This window comes from Stomoxys calcitrans, chromosome 3 (assembly GCF_963082655.1).
Source record: "Stomoxys calcitrans chromosome 3, idStoCalc2.1, whole genome shotgun sequence".
NCBI lineage: Eukaryota > Metazoa > Arthropoda > Insecta > Diptera > Muscidae > Stomoxys > Stomoxys calcitrans.
Genome location: NC_081554.1, coordinates 8506956 through 8532841, shown reverse-complemented (window position 1 = coordinate 8532841; position 25886 = coordinate 8506956). Strand labels below are relative to the sequence as shown.

The following is a 25886-nucleotide window of genomic DNA, read 5'->3' as shown; positions in this document are numbered from 1 at the left end:
TGCCCTTATGGCCATTTTACTGTCCTCACGCATTCCGTGATCACCGGATCTTTGTCTGCAGAAACGTATTATGGTCAGGCAGTCTAAAACAGATCTCAGTCCCTCTGTACACTCTAAGACCCACTCTGTCCCCTAGCTTTGATCCATCTGTATAACATGATCTACCAAACGGCAATACTAGGGTTCCGTGGCTGCAGCACCTCGCACTCGACCTCAAGTGTCGTCTTAGGTATCCGACCAGAAACCTCTTCCCTTCCTTCCATCCTCAATCCATTCTCTCATCGCCTTAAGTCTCATAGCCGCAGTGGCTGCCTCACGTTAATAGGTGTAAGATCTGAAAGTTTTCCACATTCAACAAAGCTATTATCAATGACTACCTACTCCCATTGCAACACACTACATGTTCCACCTTTAATCACATAGACACCATGAACAATCGCAACACTACTACAACACATAGAAATCTTCAATTGATGATTCATGAAAAAATAACACATTACATTACAGCAAGATCTCAAAACTGTGCATGCTAAAAGCTTACTTCAAAACTTTTTCTAAAAAAAATTCAAAATTTTCCAAAATACATATATATTTTTTTCTTTGCCAAAATTTATTTAGAAGAGAAAAAAGCATATAAATCATTTATTTCAAACTATTGCAGCTAAAGCAACCAAAAAAAAAATCGTTACCATCCTACTTAACTATGTGACAGACATACATTTCACCTAAAATCAAATCTAATCATCAAAATGAAAAAAACAACCATCAGCAATTTCTATTAAATCAAATCAAACCACTCATATCTCGTCCTTGTTTTTTAAATAATTTTTTACTATAGTATATATCAAAAAAAAAAAAAAAAACAGCAAAAAAGCATTTTTTAATCTTTTTATTCTTCATATATTTTTTCTCTAATTTCGTATGAAAACCCAAAAAAAAAAAACAATGTAACGCTCTAATCGAAAAACAAAACAACTTTAATTTCAAAAAAACAAAAAACGAAAAAAATCGTTCATGACATCTGAAAAAATATTTGTGTATATTCGAAAATCATTCTTCAAAATCAAAAAAAAAAAAAAACAAATATTGAAAAAATCAACCAATCGAATATCGAACTCAAAATCAAAAAAAAAAACTCGATTCAAAATTCGTCAACGCTGTGCTCACCACTCACGATTACTCGCTCAATCTCAATCTCTTTCTCTGTCTCACTGATCGACTGTGTATGTGTGTGTTGTAAACGGAACATGTAAGTACCTGAGTTTAGATGAAAAGGAAGAAGAAGAAAAGTAACGAATAACCAATTCAAAATGTTTTTTCCGTTCGTTATCTCGTTCTGTTGGTATTTTGTATTTGAAACTGTTTACCATTATTTTTTGTATTCTCTCTTTGTTTTGTTTATTCCTTCCTATTCGTGGTTATTTATGTTAATTGATGTTTTGAATTTTTTAAATACATAAACATGGCGCCATAACTCTTGTTGCGGTAGAGGCGCCTCAAACTCAAATTGGCTATTCGTAAAGACAATGAAATTCGTTAATTGATGTTGTAACAAAATGCATAATTTTGATAGAAAATTTTTACCAAATAACTCTCAATGATCCAACACATATAGCTCTTGTGTGTGTATATGTATGAATGATGTGCTAAATTATTAACTTTAAATTTATACCAAAAAATAACATTACTAACTGCTTGATATTTATGTTTTTTTCGTTTGAAATTATTATTTGTTTTGCGTTTTTTTATTGTTTTATATTTATGCTTAAACCCTATGAAAGAGCAGCTTCGATATGTTTCCCATCACTCTATATCTCTCTCTCTCCAGAAAAAACTTACAATATGGGATTCCCCCCATACTTTTTTTATTATGAATGTCATTCCTTGTTCTAAACGTTTAAAATCTATTTCTGAGTTTGTTTTCGTTTTATATTTTTCTTTAAGCTTTGATCTCTTTATAGTTTATTTTTCAGTATTTTTTTTATATTCACTTTTGTTCAAACATACTCGTAAACATTCAACACTTAACATTCAGAAAAAAATTCTCACTCCAATCTCAATTTGTGGGTAAGTTTTCATAAGTGATTTTTTCCAAATATTTTTTTAATACCTACCATAAGTAGTTGAAAATCCTCCCTAATAAATATTGAAAAAAAACCAAATCTACATACAATATTAACAATTTGCATAAATTCTTGGTTTGAATGTGCAAGAGGTGCAACTCTATACCCAGTAATTGAATTTAAGATTTTATACGAATGCATTTTTGAATATAAGGATGTGGTGAAAACTAAGTTTCCAATTGTCACAGATATTTTAAACAGTACATAAATATAGTGGTGCTATAGAACAAATTAGGAAATTTACACAATGTAGCAGTGAAATGGGTATACATATACTACATTATTGAAAATAGAATCATAACATAGATATACATATATAAAAATATGTTAAAACAAGTAAAAAGGTCTTAAGTAAAGCCGGGCCGAACTTTGGATACCCACCACCTCGGCTATATATGTAGACCACTTTCGTAATAATGCCGTGAAAAATTCATATTTTATGCCCCCTTAGCCCCAATTTGGTAGGGCAAATATTGGTTTTCTGGTAGCCATACCCATATACAGACCGATACGGACGTCGAAAAGCCTAACATAAGTCATTGTGTCAAATTTCAGCGAAAATGGATTATAAATGTTCCTACTATGGGGCCAAGACTTTAAATCGAGCGATCGGTCTACATGGCAGCTATATCCAAACCTGAACTGATCTGGGTCAAATTGAAAGCAATATCAAAAGGCCTTACACAACTCACTGTTCGAAATTTCAGCAAAATCGGCCAATAAATGCGCATTTTATGGACCCCAAACCTTAAATCGAGAGATCGGTCTATATGGCAGCTATATCCAAATTTGGACCGATATGTGCCAATTGCAGAAAGTTTTCGAAGAGCCTAACGCAACTCACTGCTCCAAATTTAGGCGACATCGGACAATAAATGCACTTTTTATTGGTCCAAGACCTTAAATCGAGAGATCGGTCTATATGGCAGCTATATCCAAATCTGGACCGATCTTCGCCACACTGCAGACATTTTTCGAAGAGCCTAACGCAACTCACTGTCCCAAATTTCGGCGAAATCGGACAATAAATGCGCCTTTTATGGGCCTAAGACCTTAAATCGAGATATCGGTCTATATGGCAGCTATATCCAAATCTGAACCAATGTGGGCCATATTGCAGAAATCTGTCGACGGCAATAACTTAAGTCACTATCCCAAATTTTGGCGACATCGGACAATAAATGCGCCTTTTATATGTCCAAAACCTTAAATAGAGGAATCGGAACCAAAACCTTAAATCGAAGATCGTTGTGAAAAGTCGTCCAATTCGGATAAGAATTACGCCCTCTAGAGGCTCAAGAAGTATTATCGAGAGATGGGTTTTTATGGAAGCTATATAAGGTTTTGGACCGATTCGGACCATTCATAACGTATCTGTTAAATGTCATAGAATAAAATTTCGGATAATAATTGCGCCCTCTATTGAACAATAAGTCAAATCGAGATACCGGTTTATATGAGAGCAATATCAAAACATAAACTGATATGACACATTTACAATCCCTTCCAAAGTTAGCGTTCTTTCCCCAGACGAACAGATAGACGGTCAGGCGGACGAGTATGGCTAGATCGACTTAAAATATCATGATTATCAAGACTATATACATACTATATACAAAACGGAATGACGATATTAGTATACCTCCCTATAATAAACCGAGGTAGCTAAATCTGGCAAATAAGTTGCGTGATGAAGCAACTCGAAGTTTAATTAATGGATCTTTGCCAGAATTCGGGTATTGGTATGTGGTAGTTCAAGGATCAAAGCTAGAGGCCAGAAGAGGCCTGAGCGTTTCCATTGGGGACCCAGAGACTGAGTGATGTTTACGGTTTCCTGACCATAACACGGTCCTGCAGGCGGAAATCTGGGCGATCACAAAAAGCGTGTTGTGTTAAGGTCTTAACGCGGGGACGTCGAGGGTGAACATCTTTAAATCCCACTTACACTGCTTATTTAATCCTGATTTAAAGCTCTCGCCAGCTGATTTTATAAATGGTAAACAGATGATCGAGCCATTAAATCCGGATTTAAAGAGCAGAGTAAACGGGGTTTTACAGATAGTAAGCCGGCCATTAGATCTAAAATAATCAGGGCGGTAAGGTCACGGACGGTCTGAGAGTGTAAGAAGGAGATTAACATCTAATGGCAAAATACGAATCATTTGGCTGCTGTGGATTGAGAAGGCAGACAACTTGGCTGTATGAGAGGACTGGGGACTGTCATCAATAAGAAGAATGTGAAGCCTTTCAGGGTGAAACAGTCCGAGGGCGATGAGAGCGCATGTAGCACAGCAAATGTAAATTTGCCCATGAACATTCCACTAAGGAACAGGGGCAAACTTCACTGACATATCAATAAGTGCTCTTCGATTCAAGTTTAAGCTCTATGATAAGGGACCGCCTTTTTAATAGCCGAGCCCGAACGGCGTGCCGCTGTGCGACAGTGGAGAGTGGAGTGGAAGTTTTACATTGCATAGCACCTCACAAATGTTACCAGCATTAGGAGGAAAAAACCACCGCTGACAATTTTTTCTGATGTTCTCGCCAGGATTAGAATCCTGGCTTCCGGCGTCATAGGCGGACGCGGCATATAGCTCCGTGGGACAGTAAAACTTTCGAAAGGACGACGAAAATCCTATGGAGGTCATGGGAAGACTAGGCTATGTGGGGAAGATGCCAGTCGTTGGAATATTTCCTATCTCATTGTTTGGATACTATAGGGACATAGAATGGAGAACAATTTTGTGAGCAGCACGGAAATCCTGACGGAAATTTTGTAGGGTTACTTTTTGAAATTCAAAGCACACAACAAATCAGGCATGATAGACGTTTCCTAGACATTTTTATGTGTACTGTTTAAAATATCTGTTCTCAACTTCAATGCATCCTTTTGTATATTTGTAGGGAATTTTTTTTGCAAAATTATTATGTTCGAATTTGACTGTATGAAACTAGAAGAAAGCGCAGGGAATAACAAATTTTCATTGAAAATTCATATCTGGGGATTTTCAAGTAACCTTCGGACTAAAGTCACCATCTATCCTCTCATAAGGCCAAATTCTAAATTAATAATTTTGCAAAACACCCCCTCGAATCATATTGTATATATCCAAAAAAAAAAACACACACATACCACATCAACAACAACCAAATTTTCTATCAACTCCACATCGATGGTATACCTTCCAAGGGTTTAACCTTAATTCTAAGCATAATTTCATTGTTTGTTTTTATTCCTTAAAGATTTCCTTTGAATTTTTTCATCTGTAATATGAATTAAACAAAAGAATTTTTCCTATACTACTTTTTTAAAGTCTATGGTATGCAATACTTCTTTTTTATAACATATATAACTAGAGCTTGAAATTACCTTAAATTAACAAAACCAAATTTACAATTTTATTACCTCCTAACACAATTGTAACATCAACAATAAGTTTTTCTTTTTTAATTTTCCGTTTCATTCAATTCAATTTCCTTCTTAACATGTCTTAATAATTATTTAGTATTTAAACTAAACTTTTTAAAACGAACAGTGTTAGACGCTTCTCTAGCCATCGAAAAAATTGCTTAGAACAACATGAAAAACTGAGAGAATTCATTGATTAGACCCCCCCACCACGAAAATGAGTTGCTATGACAGTGATCATGTGTTTTTGATTTTTGTTCAGCAATTCCAGAGCACAAGAAAAGTGGTGTTTTAAAAAAAAAAAAACAAAACAAATAAACACACACAAAAATTGATATTAAATTTTGAGCTGGGTGTAAGCAAAACTGCAGTATTAACGTACCAACTAAATACAAGTAACTACGCAAACAGTTAGTGTAAGTTCTAGAGACCACACAAACGACCAGCAAAACAAATCTACTAAACAAACCAACCAACCAACCAACCAACAACCAGTAAACTACAAAACCAACAACAAAGAACCAATCACACAACAAAACCCAAACCAAACCAAAACAAACAAATCAAACTTTGTTTCAAAGTACTTCTGTGTTTTTTTAATGATTTTCGATTTTTTCGTTGTCTCTATGTTGTTAATCAATGTGTTGCATTGCGTTACGTTACGTTACGTTATGTTATGTTTTTTGTAATAATTTACTTTGTTTTGTTTTTATAACAATTTTTATAAAACAAAAGCAACTGTTTTTGAATTTTGTTTTGAAATAATTTTTTTTATAATCGAAGCTCTCGGACCACAGCGACGTGTCACGTATTGAAATGAATTGATGTGATTTTTTTTTTTTGAAGAAGTCTTGATTTATGTTTCTGTTTTTCTTTCGATTTTTCTTTTCTAATATTTTGTGTTTAGTATACGTAATTAATGATCGATGTTTGTGTGACCAATACCAAAGAAAGATAATTTGAAGAAAGTAATAAACAAAGTAATCAAATACTTATCTGTCTGCCGCAAGAATATCCCTCAGATATCCTTTTGATCGATATATGTATAAACCCATAAATTCGTAATCTATGGTATATTGTTTTATTTTTGTTCTACTTAATAATATTTCGTACTACTACCACTCTACTCTAAATGTTGTCGATGTTGTCTTAAACTGCAGCAGTTTCAATTGTGTATTTTCAACTAAGCTACATCCAAATTGATTTCTATGCGATATTAGTTGCAACTTGTGAAACAAACCACAACTATACAAAACTAAGCAAATGGTACTAAATCTGTAAGTGTGTAGACCTTGATACGCTTCAAAATGATCTTAAAGAACATAAAATAGGATAATAACAGGGTTAGAGGAGTGAATTGCCATATTAACATTAATTAATTTTAATTTACTTTATCGCCCAAATGGAATGATCCACTGCGGTATTGTGGCATGTGGTATTGTAGAATGCATATAATAGTGTCTTAAAAATTTTAGGTTTACATTAGCTTTCTGTAATAGTTTTCGTGATCAACGAGCAAACATGACGTCTAACTATTTTGTATAGTTTGTAGTGGCTATCTTTTGATTAAGGCTTAAACGAAACGGATTAAGCTAGAAGCCTTCGATTTTGAAACTTTTGGTGTTTGTGATATCGGATCCGTACGACTTCTTGGTATGGTGAGAAAGTAAATACGCTTTACTTGTGAGTTATATCAAGCTATATTCCGCTTAAGTTCCAATCATCGGGTATGCGTTCTTCTAGCCAGATTGCGCAGATTAGCTGATGCATATGCCTTATCAGCGTGTCGCCTCCGGTCTTAAATAGTTCATCGGGCCACCCATCGGCTCCTGCAGCCTTGTTGTTCTTCAGTAGCGTCACAGCTATTTGGACCACATTCTGACTAGGAGGTAAATATTCTATACCATCATCAGGGATTGATTCTGTGTGGTATCCTTTTCGCTGTCAGCGTCGGACACTAGCAGCTGTTTAAAAGGTTCTTTCCGTATCCTCAGCACGCTATCTGTGTCGGTTACCAGATATCCTTCTTTGTCTCCGCAGGATAATGTGCCTGTATCAAAGCCACCGGTTTATTGTTTGATTCTTTGATAACATTTTCGGATTTCATTCTGACTCCTGTACATCTCAAGTTGCTCACACACATGCCTTTCCACTTTCTTTTTCTTTCTGCTGAGTAGGCGATTCTCCTCTCACCTTTTCTCCCGATGCTTCTCCTTCATCTGTAGCGTTGCTACTGATTGCAGGGTTCCTCTTTGGTCCTACCAAGGGATTTCTTGTGGAACGCTTTTGGTACCTAATTACGGATTTCGCAGCGGGCAAATGGATTGACACTACGCCATTATATCATCGGGAGCAGGAGTGCTTTCATCAAGTAGTTGGTTCAGTTGAGTGGAGTATGCCGCTGTCATCTGTTGTGTTTGCAGCTTTTCAATGTCCAGCTTCCGTGTAGTGTCAGATCGTACGTCTCTCATACCATGGGTTCTTTGGGGGAGGCTTCCTGTACATACGTTTCTTGCCACTAAGGCGGGTGCGAAACTTTGCTGCAACAAGGCAATGATCCGAATCGATGTTCGCCCTTCGGATCGATCGTTCATCTAATACGCTGATTGAATGCCTTCCATCTATCACAACGTGTTTCGATCGGGTGATAGCCATGTGGGCGTGTGAATCCTTCGAGGTTGGAATCTGGTGCTGCTAACTACGATGTTCTTTGCCGCGGCGAAGTTTATTTGCCTCAAAAGTCTATTAGCGAAGCCTATTAGCCTCAAGTTTCTTCGTGTAGGCAAACTCACTGTTTCGATTTTCATTGAAATCTGATAAAAAATGCTCCTATTATGGGCTCAAATCTTTATATCGAGAGATCGGCGTATATGGCAACTACAATATAATCAAATATGATTCGATCTGGAACACATTCAACAAAAAGATGTATATGTCTACCTGAGTTTTGAAATTTAATTGAAATCGAAAAAAAATTGCTCATTTTATGGGCTCAATTCTCTATTTCGGGAAAAAAGATGTCTACCAAACTTCACTGTTTAAAATTTAATTGAAATCGGTTGAAGTTGCTCCTTTTATGGGCTCAATACTTTACACATGAACAATATGTTGGGTGTGTGTTCAATCCAAGCACAAAGAGTAAGAGTAAACTCAAATTCATAACTGCTTTACAAGATAAGGCAAAATATGACGACTGACGTCGGAAGCAAAGGACGATGCTGTTTGTTCCAAAAATAGGCAATTGTTTTCGTTTACCTTTATCCGCGCTCATTATAAACAAGTGGTTGGCTGAGTTGCGCAGAGGTTAGCATGTCCGTCTATGACGCTGAACGCCTGGGTTCGAATCCTGGCGAGACCATCAGAAAAAATTGTCAGCTGTGGTTTTCCACTCCTATTGCTGGCAACATTTGTGAGGTACTATGCCATGTAAAACTTCTCTTCAAAAGAGGTGTCACACTGCGGCACACCCTTCGGACTCGGCTATAAAAAGGAGGTCACTTATCATTGAGCTTAAACTTAAATCGCACTGCACTCATTGATAAGTGAGAAGTTTGCCCCTGTTCCTTAGTGGAATGTTCATGGGCAAAATTTGCAATTTTGGTTGGCTGAGTTAGACGGGCATCTGAATAGAGGACCCATGCTCAAACCCCAATGGCGGCAAAAAGTAAAGGTGGAACTAATATAAAAAAATGGTAAAAAAATAGAGTTAAATAAAAAAACAAAAACATTTAAATGTAAAAACAATGAACAATAAAAAAGCAGAAACAATTGAACAATCTTTTTTTTAATTTAAGACATTCTAATAAGAATAAAGAAAAAGAGGCCAATTTTCAGCGATATTTTAGAAGGCCTGCTGCACAACTCTTTCCGCCGCTTGGTTCTGTTTCAGATAAATGAACGATGAATCGACTTAAAAAAATATACAATATTTAAATTATTTCAAATTTCTTCCTAAGTCTTAGTTACGAAGAATATTTACATCACAGCATATATAAAGACCTTTATTGATAGCTTTTTATACCCACCACCGAAGGATGGGGGTATATTTATTTTATCATTCCGTTTGCAACACATCGAAATATCCATTTCCGACCCTGTAAAGTATATACATTCTTGATCAGCGTAAAAATCTGGACATGTCCGTCCGTCTGTCCGTCTGTTGAAATCACGCCACAGTCTTCAAAAATAAAAATATTGCTGAGCTGAAACTTTGCACAGATTCTTTTTTTGTCCATAAGCAGGTTAAATTCGAAGATGGGCTATATCGGACTATATCTTGATATAGCCCCCATATAGACCGATCCTCCGATTTAGGGTCTTATGTCAATAAAAGCCACATTTATTATCTAATTTTGCTGAAATTTGGTATAGTGTGTTGTGTTAGTCCCTTCGACATCCTCCGTCAATTTGGCAAAGATTGGTTCAGATTTGGATATAGCTGCCATATAGACCGCTCCGCCCATTTAGGGTCTTAGGCCCATAAAAGCCACATTTATTATCTGATTTTGCTGAAATTTGGGACAGTGAGTTGTGCTAGGCCCTTCGACATCCATGTCAATTTGGCCCAGATCGGTTCAGATTTGGATATTGCTACCATACAGACCGATCCTCCGATTTGGGGTCTTAGGCCCATAAAAGCCACATTTATTATCCGATTTTGCTGAAATTTTGGGCAGTGAGTTGTGTTAGGCCATTCGACATTCTTCGTCAATTTGGCCCAGATCGGTCCAGATTTGGATATAGCTGCCATATAGACCTATCCTCCGATTTAGGGTCTTAGGCGTATTAAAGGCGCATGTATTGTCCGATGTCGCCGAAATTTGGGACAGTGATTTAAGTTAAGCCCCTTGATATACTTCTGCATTATGGCACGGATGGGTGCAGATTTGGATATACCTGCCATATAGATCGATCTCTGGGTTTTAGGATTTGGACCATAAAGTGCGCATTTATTGTCCGATGTCGCCGCAATTTGGGACAGTGAGTTGTGTTAGGCCATTCGACATCCTTCGTCAATTTGGCCCAGATAGGTCCAGATTTGGATATTGCTGCCATATAGACCGATCTCTCGATTCAATGTTTTGAGCCCATAAAAGACTCATTTATTATCCAATGTAGCTGAAATTTGGGACAGAGAGTTAAGTTAAGCCCCTCCATATATTTCCGCAATTTGGTATAGATCGATCAAAATTTGGATATAGCTGCCACATAGATCGATATCTCGATTTAAAGTCTTGACCCCACAAAATGCGCATTTATAATCCGATTTAACTAAAATTTGACACATAGACTTATGTAAGGCTTTTCGACATCCATGTTGTACATGGTTCAGATCGGTTTATTTTTCGATATAGCTACTAAAAGGACAAATATTTTGTTACACACAATTGAGCAGTAGCTTGTACTTATTAGTATTTGGTCCAAATCGAATCATATTTCGATATAACTGTTATGGGACATAAGGTATTAAATTTTCACCGGATTTTGATGGAAGGCGGTTTACATATACACCCGAGGTAGTGGGTATCCAAAGTTCGGCCCAGCCGAACTTAACGCCTTTTTACTTGTTCAAATTCATTTTATTTACTTTTAGTTATTATTTATGATGATGTACTTTTTTTTCTGCATTTATGGTAGATATATTTTTCGGTTAACATTTTACCTTGCAGATTTAGTACCATGGACTGCTTTCAACTCTATAAATCTATTGAGATAACTGTACTGTACCCTAATACTAGCTATAAAACTTACTTATTATGTACGCAACTCAAAGTAATTTTGTTTAATGGATTTAAAATTAAAAAAACAACATAAACCTATTAAATGTTTGATGGACACCACGAAACAATTAAAACTATTAATAAAAGAAAAAAACAAACAAACAAACAAAACAATACTTGTGTAGAATATATACAAATGCAAAAAAAAAACCAAAACAGGATTAATTAATTTCCTATATAATTACTATGACAACGATACATGTCTATGTTTTTTGTGTTATTATTATGTTACAACTAACTAACATAGTTGAGAAATATTTTACTAATTCTTGTGGGTGTACTTTCTTCTCTTCCCTTTGTTGTGTGCCTTTTGTGTTTATTTATAAAACTAATGAAAAAAAAAACTACAGGAAAAGCTTGGTGACATCTGCTTCTCACTGCGTTATGTACCGACGGCTGGCAAGTTAACCGTTGTCATCTTGGAGGCTAAGAATCTAAAGAAGATGGACGTTGGTGGATTGTCTGGTAATAAATTTTGGAAGCCAAAATATTGTGATAATTTGGTTTTATGCTTTTACATATTTTTGCCTATGTGTGTATGTATGTCAGTATGTGTTTTACGCAGTATTTTGTGTTTAACGCAAAGAAGAAAAAAAAGAAAACTTTTTTATTCATATTTTTATAAACTTTTAGTTTGAGTTGATTCTTTTTGGAATTAATTGATCTAATTAAATGTGCATATATAAAAGTAATTATAGGTTTTATTATTATATGTATAACATAAAGCAAAATATAATAATTGATATAAAAAAGGCACTTTGATGAGTTCTTTAAGCTTGAGAAACAACAAGAAACTCTTACTAAAAAATACTGTAAATTCGGAATTTCATTAAATTTCCTTGTCTATAAAATACTACACCTCTTGTCATTTGAAACTACAAAGCAAGGGAAACATTTCAAATTTTCTTTAAGAGTCTTTTTTAAGACTTTTGTCTTAGTAGGACAAAAACGAAAATGTTCGTTTTGAACTCATGACAGTGCCTAAAAGTAGTAGTATTTTTTGTATTTCCCATAATTAATTGATATCAGAATTTAACCTATCATAGTTTTCCAAATTAAGAATAACTAGTACTAACATTTTTTCCCTCAATCATTTTTTTATCAAAACTAGTTTTTCATATTAAAACAAAACAAAAATATCAAAAAAATAAATTTTTTTGCTTAATATCTTTTTCTTAAATTTCTAACAAAAAGCTTTCAAATGCTAATGATTACTTCCAAATCATATATCAATTAACAAAACAACTACAAAAAAAAAGCTTTCATTATAATTAACATAACTTTTTCCAATTCTTAAAGCCTATGACATTTTTATGTATTATCAAACATAATTTTTTTCATATCTGCCTTACAATGATATTTTTTGATGGCAACTCAGTGAATGGAATGAATGAATTTTTTCCCCTCCTGAGGAAATGGACAACCCTAGGGTTTTCGATCTCCTCAAGACAAACTGCCTGACTTGGTGTCTCGTTGAAATTTTAAGTTGCCCTTAGCCTTAGTCCAAGTATTTGTGTATGTTGTGTTGTGTTCGTAGTTGGCTTTTTACTTACGCTTGTTTCCTTATCTTTTTTAATTCAGGGTAAAAATTTTCCGCAATTTTTGCTCTTTCGTTATTGTTGTTTTTTTGTGTTAATTTTGCGCTTCAAAGTTGCCTCAAAAAATATCTCCCCACCTCCATAAATGAGAAAAAAGATCTTCTAGGCTTTTACAAACAAACTATTTGAGAGAAAATAATCTAAATGAAAATGCGTTTTTGGTAAATTTTTATTGGTTTTGTGTTATTCGAAATTGAGTATACTTCGGTTGATATTCTGTTGATTTTTTGGTGTTTTTTAAGTTGATCTAATTTCTTGTTTACCAGATAATGTTCAATTAACTATATAACGATTTGTGTTTTAAATTATATATTCGACTTTTTGTGTTGGTTGAAATTTTAACAAAAAAAAAAATACTAAAATATAATCCAAAAGATAATAGAGTTAATATTGCCTTAATCGTAAATGATGATGATTTAACGAGTATTAAATATGTGTTTTTTGGCAAACAAAACAAAACAAAATGAAAACCATTCAAAAAAAGAAGAAAATATGGAATATTTTATTATTTTCTCTTTCTTTTTATTTATTTCTATTTTCTTTTATAGATCCATATGTGAAAATTGCCATTATGCAAAATGGAAAACGTTTGAAAAAGAAGAAGACAAGTATCAAAAAATGCACCCTCAACCCCTATTATAATGAGTCGTTCTCATTTGAAGTACCATTTGAACAAATACAAGTATGCGAGAATGTATTATACTATCCTATATAAAGAATTACAAAAAAAAAATACAACAAACCCAACCACCCCACCTACCTACCAATAACCAGAAAATAAATATAAAATACCAACTACCGAAAAACTTAAATCCCCCCCCACCCCACTCAAGGCCTGTGTTTTATATACATGAACAAACAACTGTCTGACTCTCTTTCTATCTGTCTATCTCTGCCTGAAACTCTCTCTCTCTCTCCCTCTGCGTCTGTCTCTCTCAGAATAAAATGACACTGTAATTTGTAGAGAATTTCTATTCCCCCCGATCAAAACTTCCCCCGATTTTCACACAATGTCCCTTCTCACACTCACTCATTGGCCCCAACGGGTGATGTGTAAAAACAAAAGTCCCAAAAACAAAAACACCAGACAATCTCAATACAAAAGAGCCACACAGCTCCTTCCCGCCACTTAGAAACGGACAAGGACTTGACATTTTCCATGCCCTATGGAATGGTTAATTCTATCTATCAAAAACAGTTCCTATAAATAATAAATTGATGTTTTGATGTTTTAATGTTGTGCTTTACCCAGAAAAAAAAATCACCAAATCAAAAACAAACCAAAATACTTAATTGTTTATAATTTGTGTATACAAGTTCATTTTATGTTTTATAGTGTGTATAAAAATTTAAAACTTTTTTGTGTTATATTTTTGGTTACTCAAAAAAAAAAAACAACAACAGGCAGTGTGTTACATTATAAAGTTGTTACAAAGTCAAAACGTTTATTTTTAATTTGTTAGAAATACTCAAAATGGAATATATTTCAATTTTAAGGATTGATAATGTTTAAGAGGTTCAAGAGGTAATTTCATTGTTTAACAAGAAATTATGAAAGTCGTATGCGTCTCATGCTTTTAAAATTGTTCAGGTTTGTGTCTTAAGTCTCAGGTATTACGAATAATCTACCGAATGACAATCTATTCAACCAATGTTAAAATTGTCTTATATCTGCCGCCTGTCTGTTAAATTTTCTTATATCGCTACTCATGGTTTACACGTATCTTATAAAAATGGCGTGCCCACAATTTAAATGCAGCTTACAAAAAGGTTTCCACTATGACAAGTAAGCCAGGCTCGATGAAAACCATTGAAAAGTGACCATCGACGGCCACAACCGCCATCACTTGAGTTGGAAAATTAATTGGGGTGGTAGTTTTCGGGCCTAGCTTAGAAAATCGTATTGACAAGTCTGGCTTGACTTAAAAAGTTGCTAATCCTTCCTAGGCATTTTAAACAACATCACATAATAGCCTGTAGCTGGCTGGCTCAATAAACTTGTTTTGGTTTGTGCCTTAAGACCATGAGTTTACAATGTTAAGCAAAATTTTGAAGGTTCCGGTCTAAAGTCTTTTGTTTTTTATATAAATGTTTTCCCATACAGACTTCTGTAGACTCGCCTCTACACCCTTATTTAACATTTTTTATGGCTTTGTGTCTTAAGGCTTCAGATTTTACAATTTTAGATATGTACTAAAAGTTTGTGTCTTAAAAACCCACTCCATCTCTCTGACTTAAAAGCTTTGAGGTTTATGTCTTAAGTCTTTAGATTCGCAAAGTATAGAAGGTTCGTGTCTTAAGTCTATTGTTTTCTGAAAGCATAGAAGTTAGGATCAGGTTCGTGTCTTAAGTCTATTGTTTTCTAAATACATGTCCAAATCTACGGAACATCTAAAAACTTTTGTGGATTCGTAGATAGCGCTCTCTCTCTCTATCTATCTTTATTTCGATCTGGCTTAATAGCCTTTGCATGTATGTGTCTTAAGTCTATGGAATCCCAATGCTGGGAAAGTTCGTGTCTTAAGTCTTTTGTTTTCTAAATACATGTGGTCCAAATCTACAGAACTTCTTAAAGCTGTTGTGGATTCGTAGAGAGCTCTTTCTCTCACTCGCTCCCTCTATCTATCTCTATTTCGATCTGGCTTAATAGCCTTTGCAGGTTTGTGTCTCAAGTCTTTGAGTTTATCAATACCTATGGAAATCAATTGAAAGTTGCTGCCTTAAGTCTTTTGTTTTCTAACTGAATAGAAGGCATACAAAAATCTAACAAAACTTGCAGTTTCGTGTCTTACGGCTGTTGTTTGCTAAATACATGTTCTCCGCATACTAAGCCTTCTTTCTCTCTCTCTCTCTCTCTCTATTTTCCCGTTGTCTTTATGTGTTTTTGTAGGTTTGTGTCTTAAGTCTTTTGATTTACCAATACAAAGAAATGTATTGAAAGTTTGTGCCTTAAGTCATTTGAGTTGTACTTACATGTTCTCTCACTTGATACTCGATTTTAAACCCTCTCTTTCTCTCTGTGTTAATTACTTTTGTAGGTTTGTGTCTTAAGTCTTTGGAATCCCAATGCTGGGAAAGTTCGTGTTTTAAGTCTTTTGGTTTCTATTTAAATAGCAGGCATAAGAAAACGTAACGAAAGTTACAGGTTCGTGTCTTAAGTCTTTTAGTCTCTAAATGCGTGTTTTCCGCATTTTTAACGCTCTTCCTCTCTCTATTTCGCTCTGGCTTAACATTAATAACATTTGAAGGTTTGTGTCTTGAGTCTTTTAGTTGCACAACATAAACATACGAATTTTCGTATCTAAAGTCTTTTTGCTTTCTGGATAAATAGAAAGCATAAGGAAACCTTGCGGAATATTAGGAAACTTTTCTGTCTTGACAGTTTATCTGCCAAAACCACTAACTTTTTGTCACTGCATTCTTTGGTCAACTCACGAATTCTGGTGATTTTCTGTTGCTGACCAAAAAACCTCACTATCTTCTAAAGTTTGGGAGCTATTTGAACTATGTTAACTCCTATGTTAACTCATTTGAGACTCATTTTCTCAGCCGGAAAAGTAATTAGAATATTTTTAATTTTTCATTCTTTTTTGAGTACAACTATGTCAACACACTGTCAGTTGGTTTTCCCAAATAGAAAAAAACTTCTTTCAAAATTATATGGCGTTATGATTTTGCTTTAAAATCACTCCCAATACAATAAAAAATATTACTGGTAGTTTTAAAATTGATGTGCTTTTTCTTTGTTTTTGTTACCATTTGTTCAAATTGATATTTTTTCCTTCATTTGGTTAACTCTATGGTTTGCTAACATAATTATTGAACAAATTAAATTTATTAAAGCAAAGGTTATCTACCTCAAAACTTAGATTGCAGTAATGGCAAAATTTTCAAAAAAAAAAAACAAAAAACCCCCTCAACCCCCCAAAAAAAACCTAAATGTTTAGAACCTGCTCCTTCACCTGCCCCCTTTAAAACAAAAAATTGTTCAAACAACAACAACAAAAACTTATAGTTAAACAGCAACAACAAACAACAACAAAATGCATTGATATTATTTTGTTTTGTAGTAATGAAACACTACACTTTAATTAGATGTTATTTACATAAGTAATGAATCCAAGTTCAAAACAATAATTTATGTTGCTTTTCAAATGCCACACAGAGCATACACCAACTTATATATATATAACCAACTACCAATCAATTACAATAACAAAGAACAGAACTCTGTACCGTTTCCAAAAAAAAAAAATGAATAGACAATTTTTTTTTACCAAATAGAACACTTAACAATTTTACACTCGTTGCTTTAGTTTTGGAGTTTTGTTTTTTTCACCACCTGGGAGAAAACACTTCAGAAATAATTTAACGAGACCAAAAAACAGTTTTTTACGAAACTCAACCAGTGAGCTTTTCATGGCCCAGCAGCCATGGTAGCGCTCACTGCAGCGTCTTCAAACACGCCCCCGGGGTTCGTTGTTTTGACACTGTCTTCTGATTTGATACAAAACCATACCAAACAAAAAGATATCTCAAAAAAAAAAAAAGAAAACATGCAACAGAACACCTTCACAACAACAACAACAGTAACTACTACAGCCAAGAAAACACCTTCACCAACAACAGTAACCTTGATAATAACAACAACATCAACAACAACAGTAACAAATAACATCAAGTAAACAAACGCAAATGTTTACTGCTGTACACTCTAGGAATTTCGGAAGACAAACCTAAAACCTCAAACGGCCTGTAAAAGAATTTTTATTTCTAACTAAATAAAAGCCAGTCAAAACCTTGCAACTGGTCTGGTGAAATTTTGAAAAGAAAGCTAAATCCCCTTTACCTTAGACTTTAGAAATGCGAAAGCCCCATACCTGCATAGAGGCCTTTATAAGGCCTACGACCTATGTAAGCTGTAGGAGAGTGGAAAAATCAAAACCAAGCCCCCCTTAAACCCCCTCAAAAACCCAGAAAGGAAAAAAATCTTAACATTAGGATTGAATATTATACATTTTCGTTTACCAGTATTTAATGAACAATGTTCTTTTCTCCCATAAAAAAAAAACAAAAAAAAACTAAAGCAAAAAAAACACCTAACACCCAAGCAACTGATTTATCTTACAATTGGCCTTGTTAGTTAGTCACCAAAATAAAAAAAAAATGGAAGAAAAAGAAAATTGTTCATTTAATAATTTTACAAAAAAAAAGAAAAGAAAAAACAATGTACCAACCATTACACCCAACACTCAGAAAATATTTACCTCCAAAACTAGGGGAAACACCTATCTACATTTTACACCCCCACTCAATCACTGCCTCACTAACACACAACCATCACGGCAATTGCAACCAAAAAAGCATTCATAAGCCTCAATTCGTACACAAGCCCACACCAAATAATTTCCTAAACGGTAATTGTATGGTATGTAGCAGCAAGCACGACACATAAAACACCTAAGAAACAAAATAATGCATGTTTTAAATTCTCAAAAAGAAAATCAGAAAATCATAACTTTACAACACATTCTTCTCCCTCTTAAATGACTATCACTTCTGCATATGAAAGTAGATGAAAGTTTAACACTCACTGCCAACATTCACACCCATATCAATTTAACAACTTTCACCCATACACTGTATCATTCAATGTCAAGCCTATATACATATCAACTTATGTAACACTATAAATAGTTATGTATGTGTATAAGCCTCACATTTGTTTGTATGTACGTTACCATACAGCAATACCCGCATAAAACATGGCTGTCTAAAGGAATAACCAACGCCCTTAGTAGTAAAGAAAAAGCTTATATTTTATTTTCTTTCCTTCCTTTAAACACATTTTTAAGTTCATTTGTATTTTTGTCCTCAACTATTGTCATCTGTTAATTTTTGAACTCATCTGCAACCACAAAAAAAAAACCCCAAAAACCAACAAATGTTTATTTTCAGCAAAGTTTATTGAGAATGACAACAAACGTAAGTTTTTCTTTTTTAAAATTAAAATTTATAACTTGAAAATGTTTACTAAACAACAACTGAATTGAATAGTTTGTCCAATAACAATTGATTTCTGGCTAAAACATTAAGGGACAAGTTGCGAGTATGCTACAATTCAAGGAGAATATCACAGGACAGGACATATCAAAAGGACGGTCAAAAACCAACGCAAAATAAATTTTTTTTGTGTGTTTCTAAATTTGATTTTCAATAATGTTTTTGTTTTTTCAATTTTAAGAAATTTTAAGAATTTATTTATTATTTTTTAATAACGAATTTTTTTAAGGATTTTTATACCCACCACCGTAGGGTAGGGGGTATATTCATATTTAGTCATCCCGTTTGCAATACATCCTCATATCAATTTCCGACCCTACAAAGTATATATATTTCGGATCGTCCTAAAATTCTAAAACGATTTAACTTTGTCCGTGTGTCTGTCCGTCCGTCTGTTGTAATCACCCTAGAACCCTCAAAAATTTAAATATTGAGCTGAAATTTGGCACAGGGCCAAATCGGACCATATTTGGATATAGCTGCTATATAGACCGATTTTTCGATAAAGGATCTAATGCCCATAAAAACTTTATTGTTCATCCCATTTTGCTGATATTTGAAACAGTGAGTAGATTAAGGCTTCCCGACAATTGACCAAAATATTGTTCAGATCGGACTATATTTAGATATAGATAAAGAGTCTGAAGCCCATAAAAGCTTTATTTATTACCCGATTTCGTTGAAATTTAAAACAGTGGGATATTTTAAGCCTCCCGACAAGTGACCTAAATATGGTTCAGATCGGACAATATTTAGATATAGCTGCCATATATACCTATCTCCCGATAAAGGGTCCGCAGCTGATGGATTAGATCGGTTCATATTTAGATAAAGCTGCCATATAGACCGATCTCCTGATAAAGGGTCCGAAGCCATAAAAGCTTTATTTATTACCCGATTTTGCTGAAATTTGCAACAGTGGGTTATTTTAAGCCTCCCTACAAGTGACCTAAATATGGTTCAGATCGGACTATATTTAGATATAGCTGCCATATAGACCGATCTGCCGATAAAGGGTCTGAAGCCCATAAAAGCTTTATTAATTACCCGATTTCGCTGAATTTCAATACAGTGGGTTATTTTAAGCCTCCCGATATCTGACCTAAATATGGTTTGGATCAGACTATATTTAGATATAGCTGCCATATAGACCGATCTCCCGATAATATGGTACAGATCGGGCTATATTTAGATATAGCTGTCATATATACCGATCTGCCGATAAAGGGTCTGAAGCCCTTAAAAGCTTTATTTATTATCCGATTTTGCTGAAATTTTAAACAGTGAGTTTTTCTGAGCCTTACGTTATCCGACCTTTATATGGTCCAGATCGGTATATAATTGCACATATCTACCAAAAAGACCAATAGTTTGTTCTACAAAATTGAATAGTGACATATATGTTAGACCACTCAATTTCCGTGTCGAATTTGGGTGCTTAAGTTATCCAATTTTCACTGGATTGTGACGAAATGGGATTTATATATATACCCGAGGATTTATATTTATATATACCCGTGGTGGGTGGGTATCCAAATGCCTTTTTACTTGTTTTTTTTTTTTAATTTTTGTACTTTTTTCATTTTTATTTTTAAGTATTCAAGCTATGGCGATATCACAATAATGCGTGTGAGCTTACCATTTATAAAAAACCTATTTTCCACCCTTGGATCCCCAGCAGCCCCAATTTGTTTTTCGATTTCGATATAACTCCTAAAGTACACCTTTGATTCCAACACTCACACCATATACGGTCTTTATTGGCCAAAGAAAAGATATAGACTCAACGAATTGAGTAGTTTTTTAACTTATGTTAGTAAAAGTACGTCTTATGCATAGTGTGATTATTTATAGGCCTGATGGCTTCGCATTGCATGAAATGAAATAAATAAATAAATAAAAGTATATTTGTTTAATACGAAATTATGACATCTTCACTAAACACGGTTTCCAAAAAGGTCTATTATACCATTAAGGAAGTATGAGTAGAAAAATATCCAAGTATAGAGCTAACTTAGAAAAAATTCGAACTCGAATTAGGTATCCTTATGAAATTTGCTTGTTAAAACAAGTAAAAGAGTGCTGAGTTCGGCCGGGCTGAATCTTACAGACACTCCACCATGCATCCCATTTTTCAAGTTATTGGAATGACTTTTTCAAATATATATGAACTATATCAAGTTATTGACCGATATGTTCTTGTTATAGCTGTTAGACGTCATAGAGAAACACCACTTTCAAAATTTCAGCAAATCGAGTTATAATTGCGCCCTCCAGTGGCTCAGAAATTCAAATACCAAAACGATATATTCAAAATTTCACACAAATTGGATATGAATTTCGCCTTCTAGAAGCCCAAGAGGTCTAATCGGGAGATCGGTTTATATGGCAGCTTTATCAGATTATGAACCGATTTAAACCATACATAGCATAATTGTTGAAAGTAATACCAAAACCTCAAGTACAAAATTTCAGCCAAATCGAATAAGAATTTGGTCCTCTAAAAGCTTAAAAAGTCAAGACCCAAGATTGGTTTATATGGCTACTATATCAAAACATGGACTGATTGCGCCCATTTACAACCACAAAGGATCTGAAATTCACAAGTAACTTCGAGTGAAGAGAAAATCCTTCATGTCAAATTTCAAGAGAATCGGTTAACAAATGACCATTACATATATATGGGAGCTATATCCAAATATGAACCGATTTCGATGAAATTCTTTCGTATGTCGGGAGTCATAAAAAAATCTTTCCTGCCAAATTTCGAGAGAATCGGTTAATAAATGACCATTTTATTGCCGTATTGCATGCCCATACCAAATTTTAAGATGATCGGATGAAAATTGCGACCTGTAGTTTGTACACATATTAACATGGACAGACGGACAGAAACACAGGCAGACAGACAAACGGACATAGCTAAATCGAATCAGAAAGTGTTTCTGAGTCGATCGGTATGCTTATCAATGGGTCTATCTCTCTTTCTTTAGGGTGTCACAAACTAATTCGCTAAGTTATAATACGCTGTACCTCATTAGTGATGTAGGGTATAATTAATTGATTCAATTCATTTTTCAATCGGATCTTAAACAATTTGCAAGTATGATGCTTTAGTAGCAGGGGAGTTTTCCTTTTATATGGGTGCTCAAGGACCTTTGCCCAAGAAACGCATCTTAAGTTCTTGTTCCCGGTACACACCATTCGTGTATTAAATATTATAAAAAAAGGAAACATTTTTAATTGGATAAACTAAAAATTAATTGAAAACTTCAACAATTTTTTAATTGAATTTTCCATTTTTATACCCACCACCCAAGGATGGGGGTAAATTCATTTTGTCATTCCGTTTGCAACACATCGAAATATCCATTTCCCAACCTATAAAGTATATATATATTCTTGAACAGCGGAAAAATCTGAGACGATCTAGCCATGCCCGTCCGTCTGTCTGTTGAATATGGCTCAGATCGGTCCATATTTGGATATAGCTGTCATATAGACCGATCTCTCGATTTAAGTTCTTTGGCCCACAAACGCCACTTTTATTGTCCGATTTTGCCGATCTTTGGGACAGTGAGTTGTGTGAGGCCCTTCGACATCCTTCTTCAACGGTCCAGATTTGGATATAGCTGCCATACTAAAAAATTAATTGGATCAAATAATTTCGTGATTGAAACCGATTTTCATTTTTTTTCTGTGTAGGATGAATTTAGTGATTGCATTTATTTTTGAATTTATAATTTTTTTTTGTTATTTTTAAATAAGATCTTTTAATAATTTTATATTCTAAAAAAAAGATCAAGCTATTGTAAATATGATGTAAAACATGTGATTAATTCCATACACTAACTAATCCAAATAATTTTAATGTTGTCGTTTTAGAAAATCAAAAGTAGTTATTTCTTTCAAAACCCCAAAAAACATTTGTTGCTTTTAAGGTTTTTATTCCAACTTACCTCTCTCATGTGCTCATTAATTTTATGTTGTAAATATTTTACCCCAACGCCTTATATTAAGTGTTTGAAAAGAAAAAATAAAAACTTTGGCACCAACTCCCGAGTATGTATGACACCAACTCCGAAATAATTCAACCAAAACAAATATTAAACTAAAACAACATCTAGCATTTAACCCTTAAATATGTCTTCTACGACTTTTGAATAACATCACTTCGACAATATAAAATACAACTGCCTTCATTACTCGAACATAATGTTTGAAGAAAGATACTCAAAACCACCAACACCAAAATGACTCTTGACCGAGTCTTCCAAAAATCTTCCTTCGCCCGAATAACAGACTTCTTTTTCAAAAAAAAAAAACCGCTAACCAAAAGAGATGATACATGACCAAAAACCTAAAAACATATCTTCTCTACTTACCAACAACAAGCTACAAAAAAAAATGTTGAAATTTTTGTAACTACTAATACCATTTGACTAATATTGTATTTTCTTTTTTCTACTCCCCCCGCTTTTTTTGTGTCTCTCTCTCCAAATATGCGTATGTGCTTGAAATTCCATTTTCGATCATGAAACAAATAAATTATTCATCATCATGTGTGTTGTTGTCTAACTATCATTGAAACATCCATAAGAAAATCTGTCTGGTTATTACTGTTGTGGATTACGATCGTATCGGTACTTCTGAGCCCATTGGACGCTGTATATTGGGATGCATGGCTACGGGCACTGAATTGAGGCATTGGTCAGATATGTTGGCTTCACCACGACGACCTATAGCCCAATGGCATACCCTCAAAGATCCCGAGGAAACAGATGAAATTCTTAAGAATATGAAGTAAATTGCATACAAATAAAGGGATACGTTCTGATCCATCATCAATCATAACCAGCAGCTGAATATCGAGTCATCATTTCTCAAAAAAAAAAATATATATATGTATCATCTCTCAAAACGCTTAATGCAAGCAAGCAAAACGACAAGCAACAAACCACAAAGGAAACGGAAATGGAAGATCACAAAAACAACAACAAATCCAAAATAACAGCAACACAAACTATATGACTACGACTATGAGCGAAAATAAAGAACAAGTAAGCATTACATTAAGGGACAATTCCGCAATATGAAAAATACCGAAAATCATATAACGAATGGGTAAAGCATTTTTGAGGGTCTCTCACCTTTACGGTTTAGAGTCCCCCAACCTCTTAAGGTCGTTTAAATGTAAAGAACTCGCTTAAACCAATTTTCTACTTCAAGGATTTCAAGTGAACCTTTTCGCGCCTTTATCATCAACATGAAGAACATGGAAAAACAACCTCAGCCGCCATCAAGAAAATTCCACACACACACACAGGACAACAAAATAACGAATAAATCAACAACAAAGCCATCATCGTTCACCGTCGTTGTTAAGTAGTTTAAAGTTATAATTTTCATTGAACAAAACAGCAAGGAATATAAAACCATATAAAATGTATTGATAATGGAGAAGAAATTCTTCTTTTCAACACCACCACCACCCCCAAATTCCTAACCCCATATGTATCATTAGCATATACAACCATACTACATATAATATAATAACAATAACTACCGAAACCAAAGAATGTTAAAAAAAAATAGTTTAAAATTTTCAAAAAAAAAAGACAGGAAAACCCAAGAATAATAATAAAAACCACAAATAATATCCAAGTTGGCCATTTAAGAAGAAGCGAATCATAAATAAACGATAAAATACAATCAAGTGTGCATAAAAAACTAGAAGCTCATGTCACACACACACACACACATACCACACATGGAACAAGGCATAAATTGGTGACAAAAGCGATAACGGACATAAATGGGCGTTTAAAAAGTTAATGGGCGTTTACAATCTCCTCAATATTTGCATAGATAATTTATGAAAATTGTAAGAAATGTTGTTTATTACATTTAAAATTTTACAAAAATCGCATATATACAAACATTTGAGGGATATAGCAAAGTGAAATCGTATTCCCTTTTCGGCTATTCAATGGTCCTTACAGCAGAGTAAGACATAAAATTCTTTTTGAGGAACAGATTTTTAAATTCTTCACGTCTGCTTTTTTCCAAGCATGGGCAAGAACAATTCAGGGGAGAATGAGCTATCTTAATGAGCTGCTATATACCAATTCCCCTATTCACTGGTTGTAATAAGAGAACAGTTTGCAAAAAAATTAAAATTTTTTTAATAAAAATTTTAGTTTATTAATTCCGAATAATATTTTCATTGCCCAATCATCCCGTTTTGCTAGTGTCACCCGATTTCATTCTAAACTTCATTCCAATTCTGCTTTTATTATGCATTTTTTCATACATCATTTTCTTTTGTAAAAGACATTTTTTTATGAAAAATTTAGAACAAACTAAAAACTCACAGACCCCCATGTGTCTGCGCGCAATTCAGAGACAATATTTTCCGAGAAAATTTATTAAGAAAACAAAAAATAACTAAAACAAAAGAAATTCGGAAGCAAGGTAACCGCACTTGAACGAATATAATCTCAAAAAACGGCTTTTGAGTTAACATTTAAAAGAAAAGTAGATTTTCTAAATTATTTCGAAAATTTATTTAAATGATTTTTTTATTATTTTATTTATTTATTTTTTGAGTTAACATTTGAGGAAAAAATTACTATTTCAAATTTATTAGAGATTTACTATTGTTGATTTTAAATATTTTTTTATAATTTGATCCTTAAATCAATAAATAAATAAATTAAAATATTATATAAAATTATCTCAAATTGAAAAAAAAAATTTATAAAATATTTATGTTTTTTGAATATATTTAGCTTTTTCTACATTTTCAAAGATATAAAATCGAAACCGCATAACTGTAATACGCTTTGGTGAAAAATCCCACTTACGCATAAGTGAAAATCGCATAACTGCAAATACCGCTTAACTGAAAAAG

General features: G+C 33.9%; 1 protein-coding gene across 4 annotated transcripts in view; it reads left to right on the top strand.

The window, feature by feature from the left end:
- The window catches only part of LOC106092151 (synaptotagmin 1), a 116536-nt gene extending 90853 nt beyond the window's left edge, over nucleotides 1–25683 (top strand). For 2 of the 4 annotated variants that reach the window (XM_059364637.1, XM_059364636.1), the window contains exons 7-10: nucleotides 11669–11777; nucleotides 13459–13592; nucleotides 23574–24033; nucleotides 24203–25683. In XM_059364637.1, coding sequence (XP_059220620.1) covers nucleotides 11669–11777; nucleotides 13459–13592; nucleotides 23574–23780 — 450 coding nt within the window. In that variant the 3' untranslated portion in view covers nucleotides 23781–24033; nucleotides 24203–25683. Of the gene's footprint in view, nucleotides 1–11662; nucleotides 11778–13458; nucleotides 13593–23573; nucleotides 24034–24202 lie in introns of all 4 variants that reach the window. The other 2 variants (XM_059364635.1, XM_059364634.1) reach the window with 1 other exon arrangement.
- Nucleotides 25684–25886: the final 203 nt, after the last annotated feature.